The 17,451-nt window shown below is 46.9% G+C and overlaps 1 protein-coding gene across 6 annotated transcripts in view; it reads left to right on the plus strand.

The window, feature by feature from the left end:
- Positions 1-3,940: 3,940 nt before the first annotated feature.
- Mro (maestro) overlaps positions 3,941-17,451 on the plus strand; it is a 22,470-nt gene continuing 8,959 nt past the window's right edge. For 4 of the 6 annotated variants that reach the window (XM_021150832.2, XM_085833527.1, XM_021150834.2 and 1 more), the window contains exons 1-4: positions 3,941-3,999; positions 8,558-8,691; positions 15,074-15,173; positions 17,137-17,283. In XM_021150832.2, coding sequence (XP_021006491.1) covers positions 15,078-15,173; positions 17,137-17,283 — 243 coding nt within the window. In that variant the 5' untranslated portion in view covers positions 3,941-3,999; positions 8,558-8,691; positions 15,074-15,077. Of the gene's footprint in view, positions 4,000-8,269; positions 8,692-10,422; positions 10,492-15,073; positions 15,174-17,136; positions 17,284-17,451 lie in introns of those variants that run through there. The other 2 variants (XM_029471778.2, XM_029471779.2) reach the window with 2 other exon arrangements.

The following is a 17,451-nucleotide window of genomic DNA, read 5'->3' on the forward strand; positions in this document are numbered from 1 at the left end:
TGTGTCTCATGGTGTGCTTCTCTTACCGTAAGTGTGTGACTGTAAGACACGTGTCAACTGAGTTTCCAGAAGTCTGCACTGAGGGACAAACGGAAGGAGATCTGTCTCCCTTTTGCTCAGAACTGTGCCATCTTTTTTTCTTTTTATTCTGTTGGGGCACGCATGGAACAATAAAAAAAAAAAAAAAAAAAAAAAAAAAAAAAAAAAAAACAACCAAAAACCCTTTTATGTTTAAAGACATAAGGGAAAAAAATCTGATCTTTTTTTCTTTTCTTTTCTTTATTATTTCTCCTTCCAGGCCCACTCACTCCAGCCCAGAGATTTATTTATTTTATGTAAGTACACTGTAGCTGTCTTAAGATACACCAGAAGAGGGCGTCAGATCTCATTATGGATGGTTGTGAGCCACCATGTGGTTGCTGGGATTTGAACTCAGGACTTCCAGAGGAGCAGTCAGTGCTTGTAACCGCTGAGCCATCTCCCCAGCCCTTAATCATCATTTTTATCCTTTTAACAGTAAACTGCAAATAACACATGAAAGCGTCCAACTGAACAGTTTTCTTCCTCACCCAGTGACTCTCCGGAGAGGCTCCTGTTAATGCTTTCGTTAGTGTCTTTTCAGGAGGAAAAGGTCATGTCAGCTTCTCTGTTTTTCTTTCTTTTTTCTTTTAAAGAAAATACTTCTTTTTATTTACGTACACGTCCATGTGTCTGTTTATGTCATCTGTGTGCAGATGCTGGGCTGTGCCAGAAGAGGGCATTAAGGCCCCTGAAGCTGGTGTTACAGACAGTCAGGAGCCACCCAATATGGAAGAGCCGGTAGCACTCTTTACACCCAAACCGTCTCGCCAACCTCAGCTCATTTTGCTTTAAAAAAAAAAAAAAGCACATAAATGGAATTGCAATATAGTCAGTCTCCTGTGAACCTTGCCGCTTTTCACATACTGTAGCTTCACTGTTTCCTGTACACAGGAATGTGTACCCAGCCCTCTGACACATTCTTTTGGTAACGCACTCTAGGATTATACTGTGAAAAAGCATCCTACAGCTGGGCTCTAATGTTGTTGATAGCGTGCTTAGCCCCTATGCTTCAGCCATGGGTTCAATCCTCAGCGCCAAGTGAACCAGACCTGGAGGTGGGAGGGGGAACAGGGCAAGATCAGAATTTCAGAGCCATCCAGGGCTACAAAGTGAATTCAAGGCCAGCCTGGATTACTTGAAACAGTTTCTAAGTAAATGAATTTAACCTTAAATATAATAAATAACCTGATACATTTATTTCCTGGCTGGCAGGCTTTTGCAACATTTGTTTTGCTATTATAATAAATACCCTTCAGCAAATAGTCACTTTTCTTTTCTTTTTAAAGAGTTATTTATTTTATGTATACCAGTACACTGTAGCTGTCTTCAGACACACCAGAAGAGGTCATTGGATCCTATAACAGATGGTTGTGAGACACCATGTGGTTGCCGGGAATTGAACTCAGTGCTCTTAACCGCTAAGCCATCTCTCCAGCCCCGAATAGTTTCTTAATATATCTTGCCACCATCATCAACCAAGGCTAATAATTAATTCAAGGCTAATAATTAATACACTACACAAAGTGGGCACCACCCACTATAGATCTCATAACTTTAAGTACTTTTTATAATAACTTGTGATGGACATAAAGTCTTTTATGGAAGGAGTTTCTTCTTTTTTTTAGGTATTTTCTTCATTTACATTTCCAGTGCTATCCCGAAAGTCCCCCATACCCTCCTCCCCCACTCCCCTACCCACCCACCCCCACTTCTTGGCCCTTGCGTTCCCCTGTGGAGTTTCTTTTACTAGATTGCCCAGTGCACCACGGTCTTGGGTGGATAACTGAAAGAAGCACTGGTCAAAGGGCAGTCATCCGTGGGCTTCTGACAACCACTGTCCACTCTCTCTCCTAAACGTTTGCCATCAGGAGTCTTCGGTTTTAACTAGGAAAGGGCTTCATTTCTAAAATCTAACCCTTAAGTGGTTTTAAGTCATAATCAACTGTCATCTGCATTATAAAAAAAGAACAGACAACAAACAAACAAACAACAGCAACAACAAAAGGCGGGGAATGCTAGAAACCTGCGTTTGCGAATTGCTGCTCTCCTGGGGATGGTTGAAGGTGAATCCCTGGAAGGTGTGCAGGCCATCCACCAACAAAGGATGCTGCTCTTTGTCCCAGGGCACTTAGGACCTGAGTTGTTGGCTCCTGAACGCCCAAGTGTTGACTGTGTCTTCCTTTAGGTTTTTTGGAGCTCTCAAGTGACTGATACTGGGGAAAGAGCTATGCTGATGTGATGGGCTTGTGCAGGGGACATTATGGAATTAAAGATGGGGTGTGCTTGTGTTATCTGTTATGGGGTATAGAGAAGAATGCTGACCTGTTGGTTCTCTCTCTCTCCCTCCCTCTCTCTCCCTCCCTCCCTCTCTCCCTCCACCTCCCTCTCCCTGCTCTCTCTGCGATAGATCCACATGCCTCTGCCTTCTGAGTGTTGGGATTAAAGATGTGCACTACCATGGCCCAACATCTTCTCATCTCTTAAGGAAGGGTCCACTGTCTCAGTAAGAGGACATGTGACCAGTGGCCAAAGCACCCATGGTAAAGCACTCTGGACACGGACCGGCTCATTGTTCTCTTGGTCAAATGTTGTCGACATTTCTCTCCTGTCATATGATGCCTATGTCTGTGCCTCCACGCGGAACTTTATTGGTACAACCATGTGAAATTGAAAGTTTAAATGTGAAATTGAAAGGAGGGGCCGGGGCATGGTTTGGAGGAAGAATGCTTGCTTAGGACACAGGAGGCCCTGGATTCAATCCCCAGGACTGATAAAAGCAAAGCTTTTTTTCAGAATCAGATGTGGTGGTGCAAACCTTTAACTCTAGCATGAGAGGGAGAGAGAGAGAGAGAGAGAGAGAGAGAGAGAGAGAGAGAGAGAGAGAGAGAGAGAGAGAGAGAGAGAGAGAAGAAGAAGAAGAAGAAGAAGAAGGAGGAGGAGGAGGAGGAGGAGGAGGAGGAGGAAGAGGAAGAGGAGAGAGAAAGAGGCAGGTGTTATTTGTCAATTTGAGGCTAGCCTTGGCTACATGAGATTCTGTGTGCAGAAACTAAAACCAGGCTTGGTTTTAATGATAGCTGAGTGGGTAAAAGCAGCCCACCTGATGCCAAGCAAAATGACTTAAGTTCAATCCTTACGAAGGATAAAACTGACTCCAAGTCTACTGACCCCACACATGCCCCAGATCAATCAATCAATCAATCAATCAATCAATCAATCAATCAATCAATGTAATTTCATAATTTAAAAAACAAAAGGGCTGTGTTAAGTGCTGTTCAAAGCAAACTTAATAGAGAAACCAGGACGGCGACAGAGAAGGCCAGGTGGGGAGACGGTGCGAGAGACTCTGCCCTTAGTGAACAGCTGGTCAAGGCAGGAGAGGACACTGAACCCCAAGATCCCAGTACCATTAGCTAACTTTGAGCTTCTGGGTGCAGGGAATCCACTACTCACACTGCCTTTACCTCCCTACATGTCACACAGGCAGAGAGCCCCTCAAAGTTGGAAGGTCAAAATCACCTACGGAGAGCACTTTGGGGCAGTAAAGGCATAGGAGAACCTGCATGGGGATAGAGCTGTGGCTGCCCCTCTGCTGTTGGCATTGCCGGGGACCCACAGAAAAGCAGAGCAGCTGGCAGCCAGCTCAGGCAGCCAGAGACACACACCACAAGAGCCTTCAGAGTTTGCAGAGCTGTGTACTGTATCTTCAGCAACGAGCAGGGGCAGAGTCTACAAAAGCCCCTATTGTGTACCTCTCTAATCTGCCCAATGTTTCATCTCCAAGGACAAAATACAGCTCACTGCAGATTAGGGGCTTTCTTGAAGGATAGCGGGTGTTCCCAGTTAGCTGCATTCGCCATTCATCAGGATGAGTGCAGAGGGGAAAGCCAGACGCCCCAGGCTCCTCATTGCATAGCCCAGGTAAGGCGGCTCGGACCAGTTTTTGGATCCTACCTGTTCTGTTCAACCTGTGGTACCACACAGGCTGCTGATCTATAAGGATTTAATCAGGACTGACAGAAATGGCTGTGTACGTTCAGAATTTCTTCTGGGAAACAGGTCTAGTGGAGGTGTTGTGGGAGTAAGAAACTCAAACTCCTCCCTTCTCTCCCTGTCCCTCCTTCCCTCCTTCCTTCTCACTCTTCCTTCTCTCTTTCCTTCTACCCTCTCTGCTAGCACTGGGGAGCAAACCCAGGGCCTCAGGCATGCCAGGTAAGTGTTCTACCACTTAAGCTACATCCCCAATACTCTCTTTTCAAACCTGTCCTTTACGTTTATTATATGCTGGCTTGATTCCCCAGCCCCATGTTCCTTCTGGGATGTCCCTTTTCCCCCTACGCCACCTCCTCTTCTACCACAGGAGCAGCTTGCCCCTTTACAGTGAAGATCATCTCAGTGAAGCAGCGAAGCCCACATGTAGGAGGAACAGTGCACACAGTGGGGGCTTTGTTCACCTGGATATGCTCAATGTCCGAAGATCTCGGGAGTGGGGTGGGTAAGATCATTGCTGCTCCAGCGACTAAGTGCTCCTTTGGGCTTCTGGAGTTCTGGGTTCTGTGCCAACCTTGCTGTCTGGCCCTGTCCACCTGTCGAGGTGACAGAGAGCACATTGCAAAGCAAGAACTCTTAGGCATTTGGTGAATTGCTAAACACAGATAATTCAGTGGCCCTGGCAGTTCCCCATGTCCTTAAGGGGAAGGTTTGACTTTCTCGGTTCCTGTGGCAATGTGGGTCAAAGGGGACATCAACGGAAGGGCTGGGAGTCATTAACAATGGCCACCAAGCAAGAGGGGCAGGAAAGCAGAAGGAAGAAGAGAGGTTAGAAACACAGCAGAAAGCAGCTCCCTGTTCAGTTTGTAGAACTCTTATCTGCCAGAAACGAGGGCCACAAAAGACTCCTGCATCGGTGGGCCGAGGCATATTTGAAGCCCAGTATGTCTGTCTGTCTGTGGCCCGCATTTACTCCATGTTGGAAGCAATATGACCATTCCTTTCTTACTAAGGACACTTACATAGGACAGTGGGAGGTGACGGGGACACATTTGGGAAGATCCTCCCAAGGACGTTCATCTGCTACTGGTGGCCCTGACATTAATTCAGGCAGCAGGGTAGGAGCACAGAGGCCAGCCTAGGTTAGTGACTTGGCTGGCTTGGGTAGGGAAGCCTCTGGCTTGGGCCTGCATGTCTTTTCATGGTGCCCTCTGTCTGGTCAGTCCAGATGCGGGAGGCCTTCCTTTACAGTGGGTTTTCTGAGCCACCGCCCTTGTGCCTCTTGCGGTTCTCCCCTTGTGATTGACAGGGATGCCTTAGAGCATCGTCAGTCCTCTCCGGGTGGGTTTTCAGTGCCAGGGTGAGTATTGGCTTTGCCTGCTGAACATCTGGTAATAGAAGCAGGATCAGACAAACACTGGGAGAATGAATCATGCATGAAGGAGAACTGGGGCAAGGGCTCTGCCTTCACCACTTCCCTCTGTTTAGGAGTGAAAATCTTTGACGAGGGTTGGCTCAGCATTTCCTGAAATAAGACCGAGTCCCTCCTTTCAGACGAGTTTCTGGTTGGACACTGCACACTCAAACAGGAAGCACTTCCTGTCAGTGCTGAACTAAAGAGAAGCCATTTTGATGGGTCATTCGTCTCCCGATTTCACGGGTCTAAACGGAAAAGTGAGCAGTCTATTGATTTGCTTTGCTTTTTTTTTTTTTTTTTCTTCAGTAACAGCAGGAGAAAGAATGACTTTGGGGGCTGACTTTTCTGGTGGCATCAGGACCCGTTTTGTCTCTGACAAAATGAAAATGTCAACGGAGAATAAAAATAGAGCTATTAAATAATTAAGTAATTACAGTGTGCTATATTTTCTTTTAAGGACAGCATGTTATCTGCATGTCAGTAAGTGACAGTCAAGATTTTTAGAGAGGCTCCTCGAATTCCCAGAATCCTATGGTGGCCTAAGGCTAAGGAAGGGGAGGCTTGGGTTCTCTTGGGACAACGTGTCTTGATAAAGAGTCGGCATGTACTGTGCTTAGAACCCTCTGGAGTACAACTCATACCCATGTCCTTGTGACCACTGTGTTCAGGTGACAGGGTGAGACTACCGCAGGCATCTGTAGGCTTCCAGAGAAGGGCTTTTAGTTTCAGCCCCGATTCCCTTTGTGGCTTTCAGCAGACAAAGGAGCAATGCAGAATAGGTTTCCCATTTGGCAACAGAGAGGTCATTATTCGCTAGCAAATGTCTTTAAATGTGGATACAGGGCATCATTAGAAAGAAGGGGTTATAAATAGAGTACCAGCTGCGGCTCGAGGCATGGCTTAGTGGTGGAGAGCTTGCTGATCATGGGCAGGAACACTGCTCCTCTTGTGTCTGTGTCCGTGCGGGGCTGTAAACTTCATTTCCGGTCTGCAATCTCCAGTCACACTCCCCAGAACAGCCCTGTCTCCACTGGCTTCCCCTGTTCCCGGTATAATCCTGCCCAGTTGTGGGTCAGTTATAGCACTACATGTTCAGCATCTGGATAATGCCCTTAAAATCTATCCCTATTCTTGCAGATTTCACTGAAAAGACTGAGGCTAATTTGGAAGATCTGAGCTTGCAAATCCACAGGGGCTCAGATGCCACGTAGTCATGCCTTCCCTTATTCCTATGTCTGTTCCTAGGTTCAGGCAAGGGGAGAGACACTGCTCTGCTCCCTAGAGGAGCCCTCCAACCATGCCATACATAAGTTCCTTTACATCTTCCTGTGCTATTTTCTGTCCTTATCCCATTGAAATTGTATCTTGCCAGGAAGTGGTGGCACAAGCCTTTAATCCCAGCACTTGGGAAGCAGAGGCAGGTGGATTTCTGAGTTCCAGGCCATCCTTGTCTACAGAATGAGTTCCAGGGGAGCCAGGGCTATACAGAGAAACCCTGTCTCGAAAAACCAAAAAAAGAAGGAGGAGGAGGAGGAGGAGGGAGAGAAGGAGGAGAAGGAGGAGGAGGAGGAGGAAGAGGACGAGGAGGAGGAGGAGGAGGAGGAGGAGGAGGAGAAGGAGAAGGAGAAGGAGAAGAAGAAGAAGAAGAAGAAGAAGAAGAAGAAGAAGAAGAAGAAGAAGAAGAAGAAGAAGAAGAAAAAGAAGAAGAAGAAGAAGAAATTGCATCTCAAAGGTCAACTGTGTATTCTCAAAGCCTAGCCCCAAAAAGGGTTGGTTTTATTTGATCTTCATTTCTCTTTACTCTGAACCATCAACTCTCCCACCATGTACTTTATATTTATCCACCCAGCTCCTAATGGATTTTCTAAGCTGGCCCTTTTCACAGCAGCGTCCTAACAGGGAGTCTAAACTCTAGCTCTTACTCTGCCACCAAGGATAAGGAGATGTTGTTTCCTTGCTTTGGTGTTCAAATTAACTGGGATAACTGATGTAGTATTTACTCTAAATACTGGCATGTGAAAGTATTCGTGAATGTTTTTGTTTTATAATTTTTAAAGATTTATTTATTTTATGTATATGTGTACACTACAGCTATTAACACCACAAGAGGGTGTCAGATCCCATTACAGAGCCACCATGGGGTTTGCTGGGAATTGAACTCAGGATCTCTGGAGGAGCAGTCAGTGCTCTTAAACTCTGAGCCATTTCTCCAGTCCTATTCATGAATGTTACCTGATAGCATAACAGGCTCTCAAATGTGAAAACAGACTGCTTCCCTCTCAACCCTGCCCTTTCTAGATCTTTTTGCCCTCCTTATCCCACACAGGGCCAGTCAATAGTCAATAAATATTTATTGATGTGAAGATTCATTCACACGGCGGCAGAGTTCAGGGAAGGAGAAACGACGCGGAGGGAAGCTCTGAAAGGCTGCGGTAGCAGAAGAGGCCTCGTTATTCGGTTTTTAACTAATCCATGATTTAAATTGTCGAATGTTTGAATCGCTCCTTTCGGGATATTTGGCGTTTGTTGAACAGGAACCTGTGTTAGCAGTTAAAATACCTGTTAGTGCGACAGTCAGTCACAACGAATCTGCTTGGCATAGGGACAAAGTCCAGTCCTTAGATTAAATGCTTCTCTTAGATTAAATGCTGTTCTAACAGGATTATGTCGGGGAGAGGAGGCCAGAGCCCTGGAAGCCTTAACTGGGATGATGGCGCCATCTACTGGCAGTTCTGGGAAATGACGCCGGGCAACGCGTGTCTTGGCAAGGGTGAAGTCTTCAGAATTGCAGTTCTTTCTGGAGAAAGTGTGCAAGAGACCGGACAGGAGGGATAAGTTAAGGGGCAGGAAGAGCAAGCAGCAGGCAGGAGGCACCTCGGCAGTGTGGTGCACAAAGGCGCAGCATCTTGGGTGGGCGAACGACAACCTTGTGGGTGTCGTTGGAGGACAGTTCCCTCCCCTACCTCACCACCTCGTACTCGCGGATCCTCTCTCCTTTTGTTCCACTTTTCTGTTCTCTGCTGTCTCCAAATTCCGAGAGGACCTTCTGGTTTCTCTTTTTTTGTATGTAAGGAAACCAGGACCGGGAAAATCTCGCTGACTCACCACATTTGGAGGCCAATCCCGAACAGCTGGAGGAACAGCGTGCCTCCCGAGGGACCCAGGACCAGCCTCCAGCCCCAAAACCTGTTCCTCACGTGAGCCAGGTAAGGTGACCCGAGGCTGGGCAGCCCACACTGAGCAGTAGTTCAGGTGCCCAGTTCCCACATCCATCCTTGCTTTGGCCACTGGCACTGGAGGGAATTGAATCCCAAGAATTTTGCTATCTTGTGATGTTTCCTTTGGAAAGATGGAATAGAGCAACAACTGATCTGGAAGCCATTTATTACCTTTTTTTTTTTCCTATTAGTAAACTATATCAACCGGTCAATAGATGGGTTGTAGATCGTTGTGGTTTTTGCGGAGAGTTTTAGTGTATATAAAGATGCTTCAGACTAAAGAGTTCGCTTGCTTGGTCAGCTCACTGGGAGTTGTCAGGGCCGATGAAAAACAGGTAGACTGTAGCCTGCTGTGGTGGTACCCAACTATGACCCTCAGTTCCTGAGTGAGGGTGGGCCAGAGGATTGCAAGTTCCAGGGCTGTTTGGAAGTTAAAACGTTTTCTTGTTTTTTTGTTTGTTTGTTTTGATTTTGTTTTTATGAAAAACAGGCGTGGCCAGTTCAGAATTTTGAATTCCATTGTTGCTTTTCTTTGGCTGAGTTGTTTGATATTATCCTAAACTCTAGGATTTTTTTTTTTTTCTCTAAGAGGAAGATAATGAAAACTTCCTGTTTCATTAAGAAAATGTGAGATGATGGGCTGGCGAGATGGCTCAGCCGGTAAGAGCACTGACTGCTTTTCCGAAGGTCCTGAGTTCAAATCCCAGCAACCACATGGTGGCTCACAACCACCCGTAATGAGATCTGATGCCCTCTTCTGGTGTGTCTGAAGACAGCTACAGTGTACTTACATGTAATAATAAATAAATCTTTAAAAAAGCTTAAAGTATTTATTCATGAAATATGATACAAATTCTTTGCTTTGAGCTGGTGGGGCTCGATTTAGTTAATAAAGAAGTCAGTTAAACTAGAGACACTTCACAACTTCACCTGAAATACAGCTGTCCTACTAATTCAGGACAGGGCCTTTTCTTTGAATTTTAATCTACTAGTTGGCTCTTTGAGTTGTTTTCTTAGGCAAGCCGCACGTGTCATGTTTTGTCACTTTTAGCTTTGGTTTATTTTACTCTAGCAAGAATGTAAAGGCCCTTGCGAAATTACCCACAACCTTGTTTTGAAATCATGGTTTTCCTCAAACATTCTCTGTCTGTATGCCTAACGGCACAGCAGTATCTGAGCTGCTTCCTACAGTGAAGTCACCCCCAAACACCTAACTTTGTTCTCAGAGAAATGACGTCCTTTCCTCATACAGATGTTTGATCCCTCCACTAATTAATTAACTTCACAGCTGCAGTAACGGGTACAGCTGTGAATGGCTTCTTGAGATGCGTGCTCCCACCCTGGAGCAGACAAAGGGTGAGTGCTTGTCGCCACTGCTGTGGGTGGCAAAGTTTGCATAGGGCTCAGAGAATCACAGTTAACCTTTGGCCTGAATCATACAGGGGTCTGCCTACGCAGCTCTTCTTGCCCCACAGTTAAGTGCCTGACCTGTTTTGCCCCATATACTGCTGGTAGCTATGCATATTATTTCCATAGCTAATGAGTTCAGAGTTCAAAGGGTCGTTTGCAGTTCAGCTATTCTTTTCTCTTCAGTTTTCAGATGAGGAAAACCAGAACTGTTTATAATCTGGGTCTCTATAATACACCTCGTGCCTTCATTACTCGAAGGGATGGTCTTGAGTTAATATTTAAGCCTGAGGGATTTATGTCTGTAAGGGTGTCCGGGTGTTACAATACAGCTTGAAAAGCTTCCAGTACCCTTGCTCCGTGGCCTTTCTCTAGGACCAGGTAGGACCATGGCATGCCGATGACTTTGAGGATAGAAAAAACGCTGAACCAGGGCACAGCTCTAGAGGTGGAGAGATGCATTAAGCAGTATGTAAAGGGACCAAACAATGATCTGTCAGACTTCTGCCTGCAGTTTGAGATCCTCAGACCCCTTCTCCTCCTCCTCCTCCTCCTCCTCCTCCTCCTCCTCCCCAGCCCCCTAGCCTGGGTCTACATTAAGCACAATAGGAAAGCCCACCTCTAGCAGGAAATGACTGTTTAGAGTCAAGTGACCAGGACTCCATTTTGTATCCATCCGTCGTTGGTTCACCCTGTTCCTCCCAGGCAGCCTGTGTGGCTACAGGTGGAGACTTCCTCCATTCTTTGTCTTGATAGGAATGGGTATAAAGCTCACAGCTGTTGGAAGGAAGCTTGAGGTGCTGAGGGCGTGTGCAGGTCTCATAGGATGCTGCTGGTACCGGAGAGGGTTGCGGCCCATTTAACTCCAAGTTTCCTTTACTTATTTTAATTTTTTGAGACAAGGTATTCTGCTAAAGCCTAGAGCTCTCTTGAACATGTGGCCTTTCTGCTTTTCCTGCCTGAAAGCTTTGAGTGCACCTGGGCCCCACCATGCTGCGTCTGCTTATTCTTTTCATTTGTTTAACTTCATTTTATTTTGAGACAGAGTCTCTCCACGTCGCCCAGGTTGGTGCCCTGGAACTCATTATCTTACACAAGCTATCCCCCTGCCTCTGCTTCCTGAATGCTAGGTTTACAGATGTTGTTTTGCTTTTTAAAAAATTTTTTTAAAGGAAAAAATCTGCCCCCTCCCCCCGCCTTCCCTTCTTCCTTTTGCTTGGCCCGGCTCATTCCAGGTCCTGCTCGCTCCAGCCCATGGGGTTTATCTTTTTCTCATTATGGATGGTTGTGAGCCACTATGTGGTTGCTGGGATTTGAACTCATGACCTCCGGAAAAGCAGCGAATTCTGGTCCAGCAATTCTGCAGTGGGCTGGGAGCCTGACAAGTCCTAGGGATGCTGAAATCAAAAGCTCCCTTAATAATGTGGAGGACACTTTCAAGTTTGCATTTAAGGTTAAGATGAGCTCTGGAAGGCAGCCTGTCAGTGGGCCAGAGACGACAGCCTTCCTCTTGTGAGGGGAAGCAGAAACTCTGGAGAGGGTTTGCTAGAGCAAGAATTAAGTTAGAGAAGGAAGCCACGTGAGAGTCTCTAACCATGGGTCCTGTATCTTCCAGGAGAAGCCACTCAAGGCCCCTTCACTTTGCCCTGCTTGCAAATGTTCTATTGTCGGAGTCTGCCAATAGACCCTCACTCACAAAGACCACAGAGGCCAAGATCAATGCAAACTGCAAGAGGTTCTTTTTTATTTTATTGATCCAATGCGTTGACACACCCCCACCCCCCGGCATGCAGGCAAGAGGAGAGACTCCAAAAAAACAAATAACACACTTTTTATACCTTGTAAGGGGCAGATTTAGGCAAACAGAGCTAGCTGGCTTATTCTAATTGGTGTAGCAAGTAGCCCTTTCAGGCATTGGTTGGTTTACATAGGGTGACCACCTTTGGCCTAGTCCCTCACTCTGCCTGCCCTTATGGTTTCTTCTTCTTCTTCTTCTTCTTCTTCTTCTTCTTCTTCTTCTTCTTCTTCTTCTTCTTCTTCTTCTTCTTCTTCTTCTCCTTCTCCTTCTCCTTCTCCTTCTCCTTCTCCTTCTCCTTCTCCTTCTCCTTCTCCTTCTCCTTCTCCTTCTCCTTCTCCTTCTCCTTCTCCTTCTCCTTCTCCTTCTCCTTCTCCTTCTCCTTCTCCTTCTCCTTCTCCTTCTCCTTCTCCTTCTCCTTCTCCTTCTCCTTCTCCTTCTCCTTCTCCTTCTCCTTCTCCTCCTCCTCCTCCTCCTCCTCCTCCTCCTCCTCCTCCTCCTCCTCCTCCTCCTCCTTCTTCTTCTTCTTCTTCTTCTTCTTCTTCTTCTTCTTCTTCTTCTTCTTCTTCTTCTTCTTCCACATTGTTAAGTCAGCCAGCTTCCTTATCTGGCTCTGTACTTGGCCTGCTAGTATAGTTTGGAAAGTCCCTTCAGAGGGAAAGGGGCTGGGTGGTCTTGAATTTATTTTGGATTCTACACTATGACTTTGAATTCTAGTCCTGCCTATTAGGAGCAGGCTTGGTGATTGGTGTCTGAAGCTGGGGGAAAGCTCCCTTCGCTGGCTAGCTTCCTTTGTGGCTCTGTTAATCCTGCAAAAGAAGTTGAGCATAGGAAACAAGGAGCAGCTTGTTTTCTTGCCAAATGGAGAGCAGCTCCAGGCGTGATCTAGTTTGCCATGGAATGCAGATGCCAGCTGCCTTACAATGAGACCCATGGCCTCCTCAGCCTATCACAGCCCTAGCCTATCAGACATGAGCTTTTTAAAGCGATGGTAGCTGTCCTCAGGTATCTGTCAAACTCTGATCCAGAGAATCTCACCCAAGGAGTAGCAGGTTCTATTTGAACATCACATGGCCTGAAGGGAACCCTGGAAGCAACCACACACTTCTTTTTGTGGTGACTGTTTTCCGTTTTGCTTCAGTATGAGTTTACAAGTCCTTTATTCTGGAGGAGAGCAGACATTCAATGCTGTGATCTCTTTCTTGTATTAAGGTGGTTCTAACGTGTGGTCCCCAGGCCAACTGTAGCTCAGTACCTCCTGGGAGTTTACTGGAAGTGCGGGTTAGTTGGCTGTCTGCCTGTTGTAGTGTGCAGAATCAGAAACTCTGAGGGTAAGGCCTGCAGTGTGTGTGTGTGTGTGTGTGTGTGTTAATATGCTCGCCTCAGTGGTTCTGATGCATGCTCAAGTGTGAGAACCACTGGACAATGTAAAATCCCAGGGGGGTGCCTTCAGTTCAACAGAGGGACTCACGGTCAGTCAGGTGACTGATGCAAAGAGAGACTGACATGTGCATGTAGGGGGGGCATGTGTGCATGTGTGCATGTGTGCATGTGTGGGTGATGCAAAGGGAGACTACTCTGTGTGTGCACGCGCGCGCACACGCACGTGTGCGCACACACACACACAAGTGGAAGTAAGACATTGGCATTAAGTGTCTTCCTCAGCTGTTTTCTACCTTATTTTTTGGGACCCCTTTTTTTTTTTTTTTAAAAAAAACTGAACCTTGAACTCACCAATTTGCTAACCTGTTGGCTAGCAAGCCCCAGGGATGCTCTTCTCTCTGCCTCCCCAACACTGGGATTATAGGAGAGTTCTGCCATGCCTAGCTTTTTCATGGGGATCTGGATTTGAACTCAGGTCCTCACCATGTACAGCAAGTACTTTACCGACTGAGCCATCTCCTTTATCCCCAGTTTTTCTGCTGTTTGGTTTTAGTCTCCATCACAAGAGGTACAGGGAGGTCTGCTGAGCAGTGAGAAAGGAGAAATTGGGTCCAGAAGCTAAAGAGTAAAGAGATAAAGTTATTTTTAGTAAAGAGATTTTAAAGTTAATTTTTTGACAATTTCATGAATAAACATAGCATCAGCATCTATATCGCTTCCACCCTTCCCCTCAACTCGTGTTCCCCACCCTCCTCCAATGAATGCTGTCATATACACACATGCACACGCACACGCACACGCACACGCACACGCACACGCGCACACACACACACACATTATCCATTACATTGCTCATGCATATGTATCCAGGGCTGACAATTTGAGATTAGACAACCCATCTGAGAATACATCATCTCTGGAGGAAATGGCTTCTCTCTTTGTTGCTATTGGGCACCTACCTGTAGGTACAAGAAACATTCATGACTTCCTAGTGCTTTCTGACCAAGAAAATGTGCTCGAAAACAAAGATGGCAGAGAAAATGAATCCTCACCCACCTCTACAGCCAACGGAACCAGATGTTCCAGTGCATGGCTGCCTAAGAGAACTGGGATCTGTCAGGTGGGGATGTGCTCCAGTTTTCTCTGGGCCCCTTGACTTCAGGAAACTCCTCAGCCTCAGGCAAACCAAGATGGGTGTCTGGTCACTGGTCACCCTTGTTCAGTGATTGTCTATTTGGTTGTGCGGCCAACTTAAAAAAAAATGGTTGATGCTAAGGCCACTTCCAGAGAGGCTGACAACCTTGACCTAGGGCAGCCAGGGCGTTGGGTTTTAAAAATGCTGTAGGTGTTTCTGGTATCTCCAGAGATGAGAACCACCTGTAGACACTCGTGGGTCTCGTCTATAAACTGCAGAACACTCAAAGGCAATAGCCACTACAGAAGCACTGACCCTCACACCCTATTCAAACAAGTAGCTTATTACGCACACCTGGAGTTGAGGGTGGAGGTGCATAGCTTTGATTCCGGCACTCAAAAAGCAGAGACAGGAGGATTGCTGGGAGTTTGAGGTCAGCCTCTGCTCCCCTCGGTCTGTCTCGCTGAGCTTCTGACCTTGTCCTGTGGCTCCTGTTCCTTAGCAAGGTGGAAGGCTCCCACTGTCTTTGCATTCTTCCCCAGTAGGGTGCATTCTGCACGGTGAGCAGAGAGGCTGATTGACAGCGACACTTCAGATGACTGTCTGGAGCTCGCCTCATGACTTTCTTTCGCTTTTTTCTTTCTTTTTAGTTTCATGGAACAAACGCGGAAAATCCCGAACCAGCCCCTCCCCACCCCTACTTCCCAGTCCAAGAAGAGAAGAACACCACTGCTATCCTTCCTTTCCAAGGTCAGACATGACGTCCTGTCCCACTATGTAAGATGGGAGAGCCTGCTATCTCAGTAGTTAGTGCTGCTCTGCCTGGGTTCCTTCTGGAAGCTGTGTGATGACAGTTTTGTCAGCTGGGATAAGAGGATGATTGTGAGACAGTGAGAAGCCTGCTGCTAACTCAAAAATTGAAAAACAAACAAACAAAACAATCAAGAACTGTGATAAATACTTGGAAATAGCAATGATGCTAAAGAGTTACAGCATCTCGTGCACTGTGCTGATCGAGCTACTGGATCTGGACCCTGCATCCATACCTGCGCTCTCTCTCTCTCTCTCTCTCTCTCTCTCTCTCTCTCTCTCTCTCTCTCTGTGTGTGTGTGTGTGTGTGCATGTGTCCATTCCAGTGTGAATACAGATGCTCTCATGTCATGGTGCACACACGGAGGTCAGAAGACAACCTTTAATGTCTGTCCTACCTTCAACCTCCTCTGAGACAGGGGTTCTCTTCTCTTGGGATCCCTCCCCTCCCCCACATCGTGCCACAAGGTAACTAGGATTATAGACAAGTGATATTGTGCCCGTCTTTATGTGGGGCTCAAACTTAGGTCCCCATGCGTGCATGGGAAATGCTTTGCCCACTGAGCCCTCATCTGACACCTTCATCACTGAGTCTTGTCCCCTTGGTGGGATCCTTCATCATCTGGGGTCTGACTCGAATGTGGTTTGCCTTGTTCTGTGTCCTGAAGAACAGCAGAGCCCTGTTGGCATGGGTGCCCATGGCTCACCAGCGAGGCAGCCCATCTGCTCAGTGGAAAGGTGGCCCATATCTTGATCTAGTTTAGTTTTGGAAGTGTAGGATTTTGCATAAAAGCACAGTATTTCCCCCATTGAGTTATTTCTTCTCCTTCTCCTTCTTCTCCTTCTTCTCCTTCTTCTTCCTCTTCTTCTTCCTCTTTTTCTTCCTCTTCCTCCTCCTCTCCCTCCTTCTCTTCTTCCTCTCCCTCCTTCTCTTCTTCCTCTTCCTCCTCCTCTTCCTCCTCCTCTTCCTCCTCCTCTTCTTCTTCATTGCTCAGATGCATGAATTAAAAAATTGGAGCAACCGTCAAATGTCCTGGAATGTTTGCAGACATGTAACTGATATTTGTTGAGATGTTGCAATCGGCTCACATGTTAGTGAAGGGTTGAGGAAGGTGACTATGGAGAGAGGTCTCTTAGAACTTGTCACACTGCAGGATGGAGATGCAGGGACACTTACGGGACTGCAGAAGTATCAAGAGAGAATTGGAAGAGAGGAGTTGGATAAATCAGGTGTCCTGCAAACATGCTGTTGGTTTTATTTAGCTAAGAGTCCAGCAGAGGAATGAGATGGATTGGAAGCAGAAGAGGGACTAGGGAACTCTTCATGTAGGACAAATTACAGAGCAGCATACACCGGCTCTCAAGGACAGCCACCTTTCCTCTAAGCAGTGACCACACCATTCACTGCTCTGTCTCTGTCTCTGTCTCTGTCTCTGTCTCTGTCTCTGTCTCTGTCTCTGTCTCTGCCTCTGCCTCTGCCTCTGTCTCTGTCTCTGTCTCTGACTCTGTCTCTGTCTCTGTCTCTGTCTCTGACTCTGTCTCTGTCTCTGACTCTGTCTCTGCCTCTGCCTCTCTCTCTCTCTCTCTCTCCCCCTGTGTGTGTGTGTGTGTGTGTGTGTGTGTGTGTGTGTGTGTATGTAAGGACATGCCAGATGTCAATATCTCCCCACTTACCCTGCACTCTTACTGGACTGGAGTTCACTGGTTCCACTAGGCTATCTGGCCAGTGAACTTTGAAAGTTCTTTCTCTCTTTGTCTTCCCAGTGCTGAGGTCTGATTTCCATGATGCTACTTTATGTGGGTGCTGAGGGTTTGACCTGAGGTCTCCATGCTTGACGAGCAAGCACGTTAGCAACTGAGGCATCTCACCAGCCTCTGACTTAATGCACTGTTGACTACCCAGGTCTCTTGGAAACTGAGGTTGCAGAAGCGGGAGCTTTTGAAGAATGTGCTTTTCGTCTTGGCAGAAAGAGCCCGGGATCCTAATGCTAAAAAGCGCCGTCTAGCAATGAGAGGCCTGGGTGCCCTGGCCCAGGAAGCTCCTGACAAGGTAGGGGGAGGTGGAGTTCAGAAAGCCTTCCCAAGACTCTGGCCCTCATGGTGTGGAGTCCACACAGCTTGGGCACATCCGCCATGGACCACTGATGCTAACAAACCACATAAACCACTGAACAGCAGTATCTGTGCAGAACTGGTCTTCTAATGGTACTATTGAGGT

Source organism: Mus caroli, unplaced genomic scaffold, assembly GCF_978045245.1.
Source record: "Mus caroli unplaced genomic scaffold, Mus_caroli_1 scaffold_19, whole genome shotgun sequence".
NCBI classification, from domain to species: domain Eukaryota; kingdom Metazoa; phylum Chordata; class Mammalia; order Rodentia; family Muridae; genus Mus; species Mus caroli.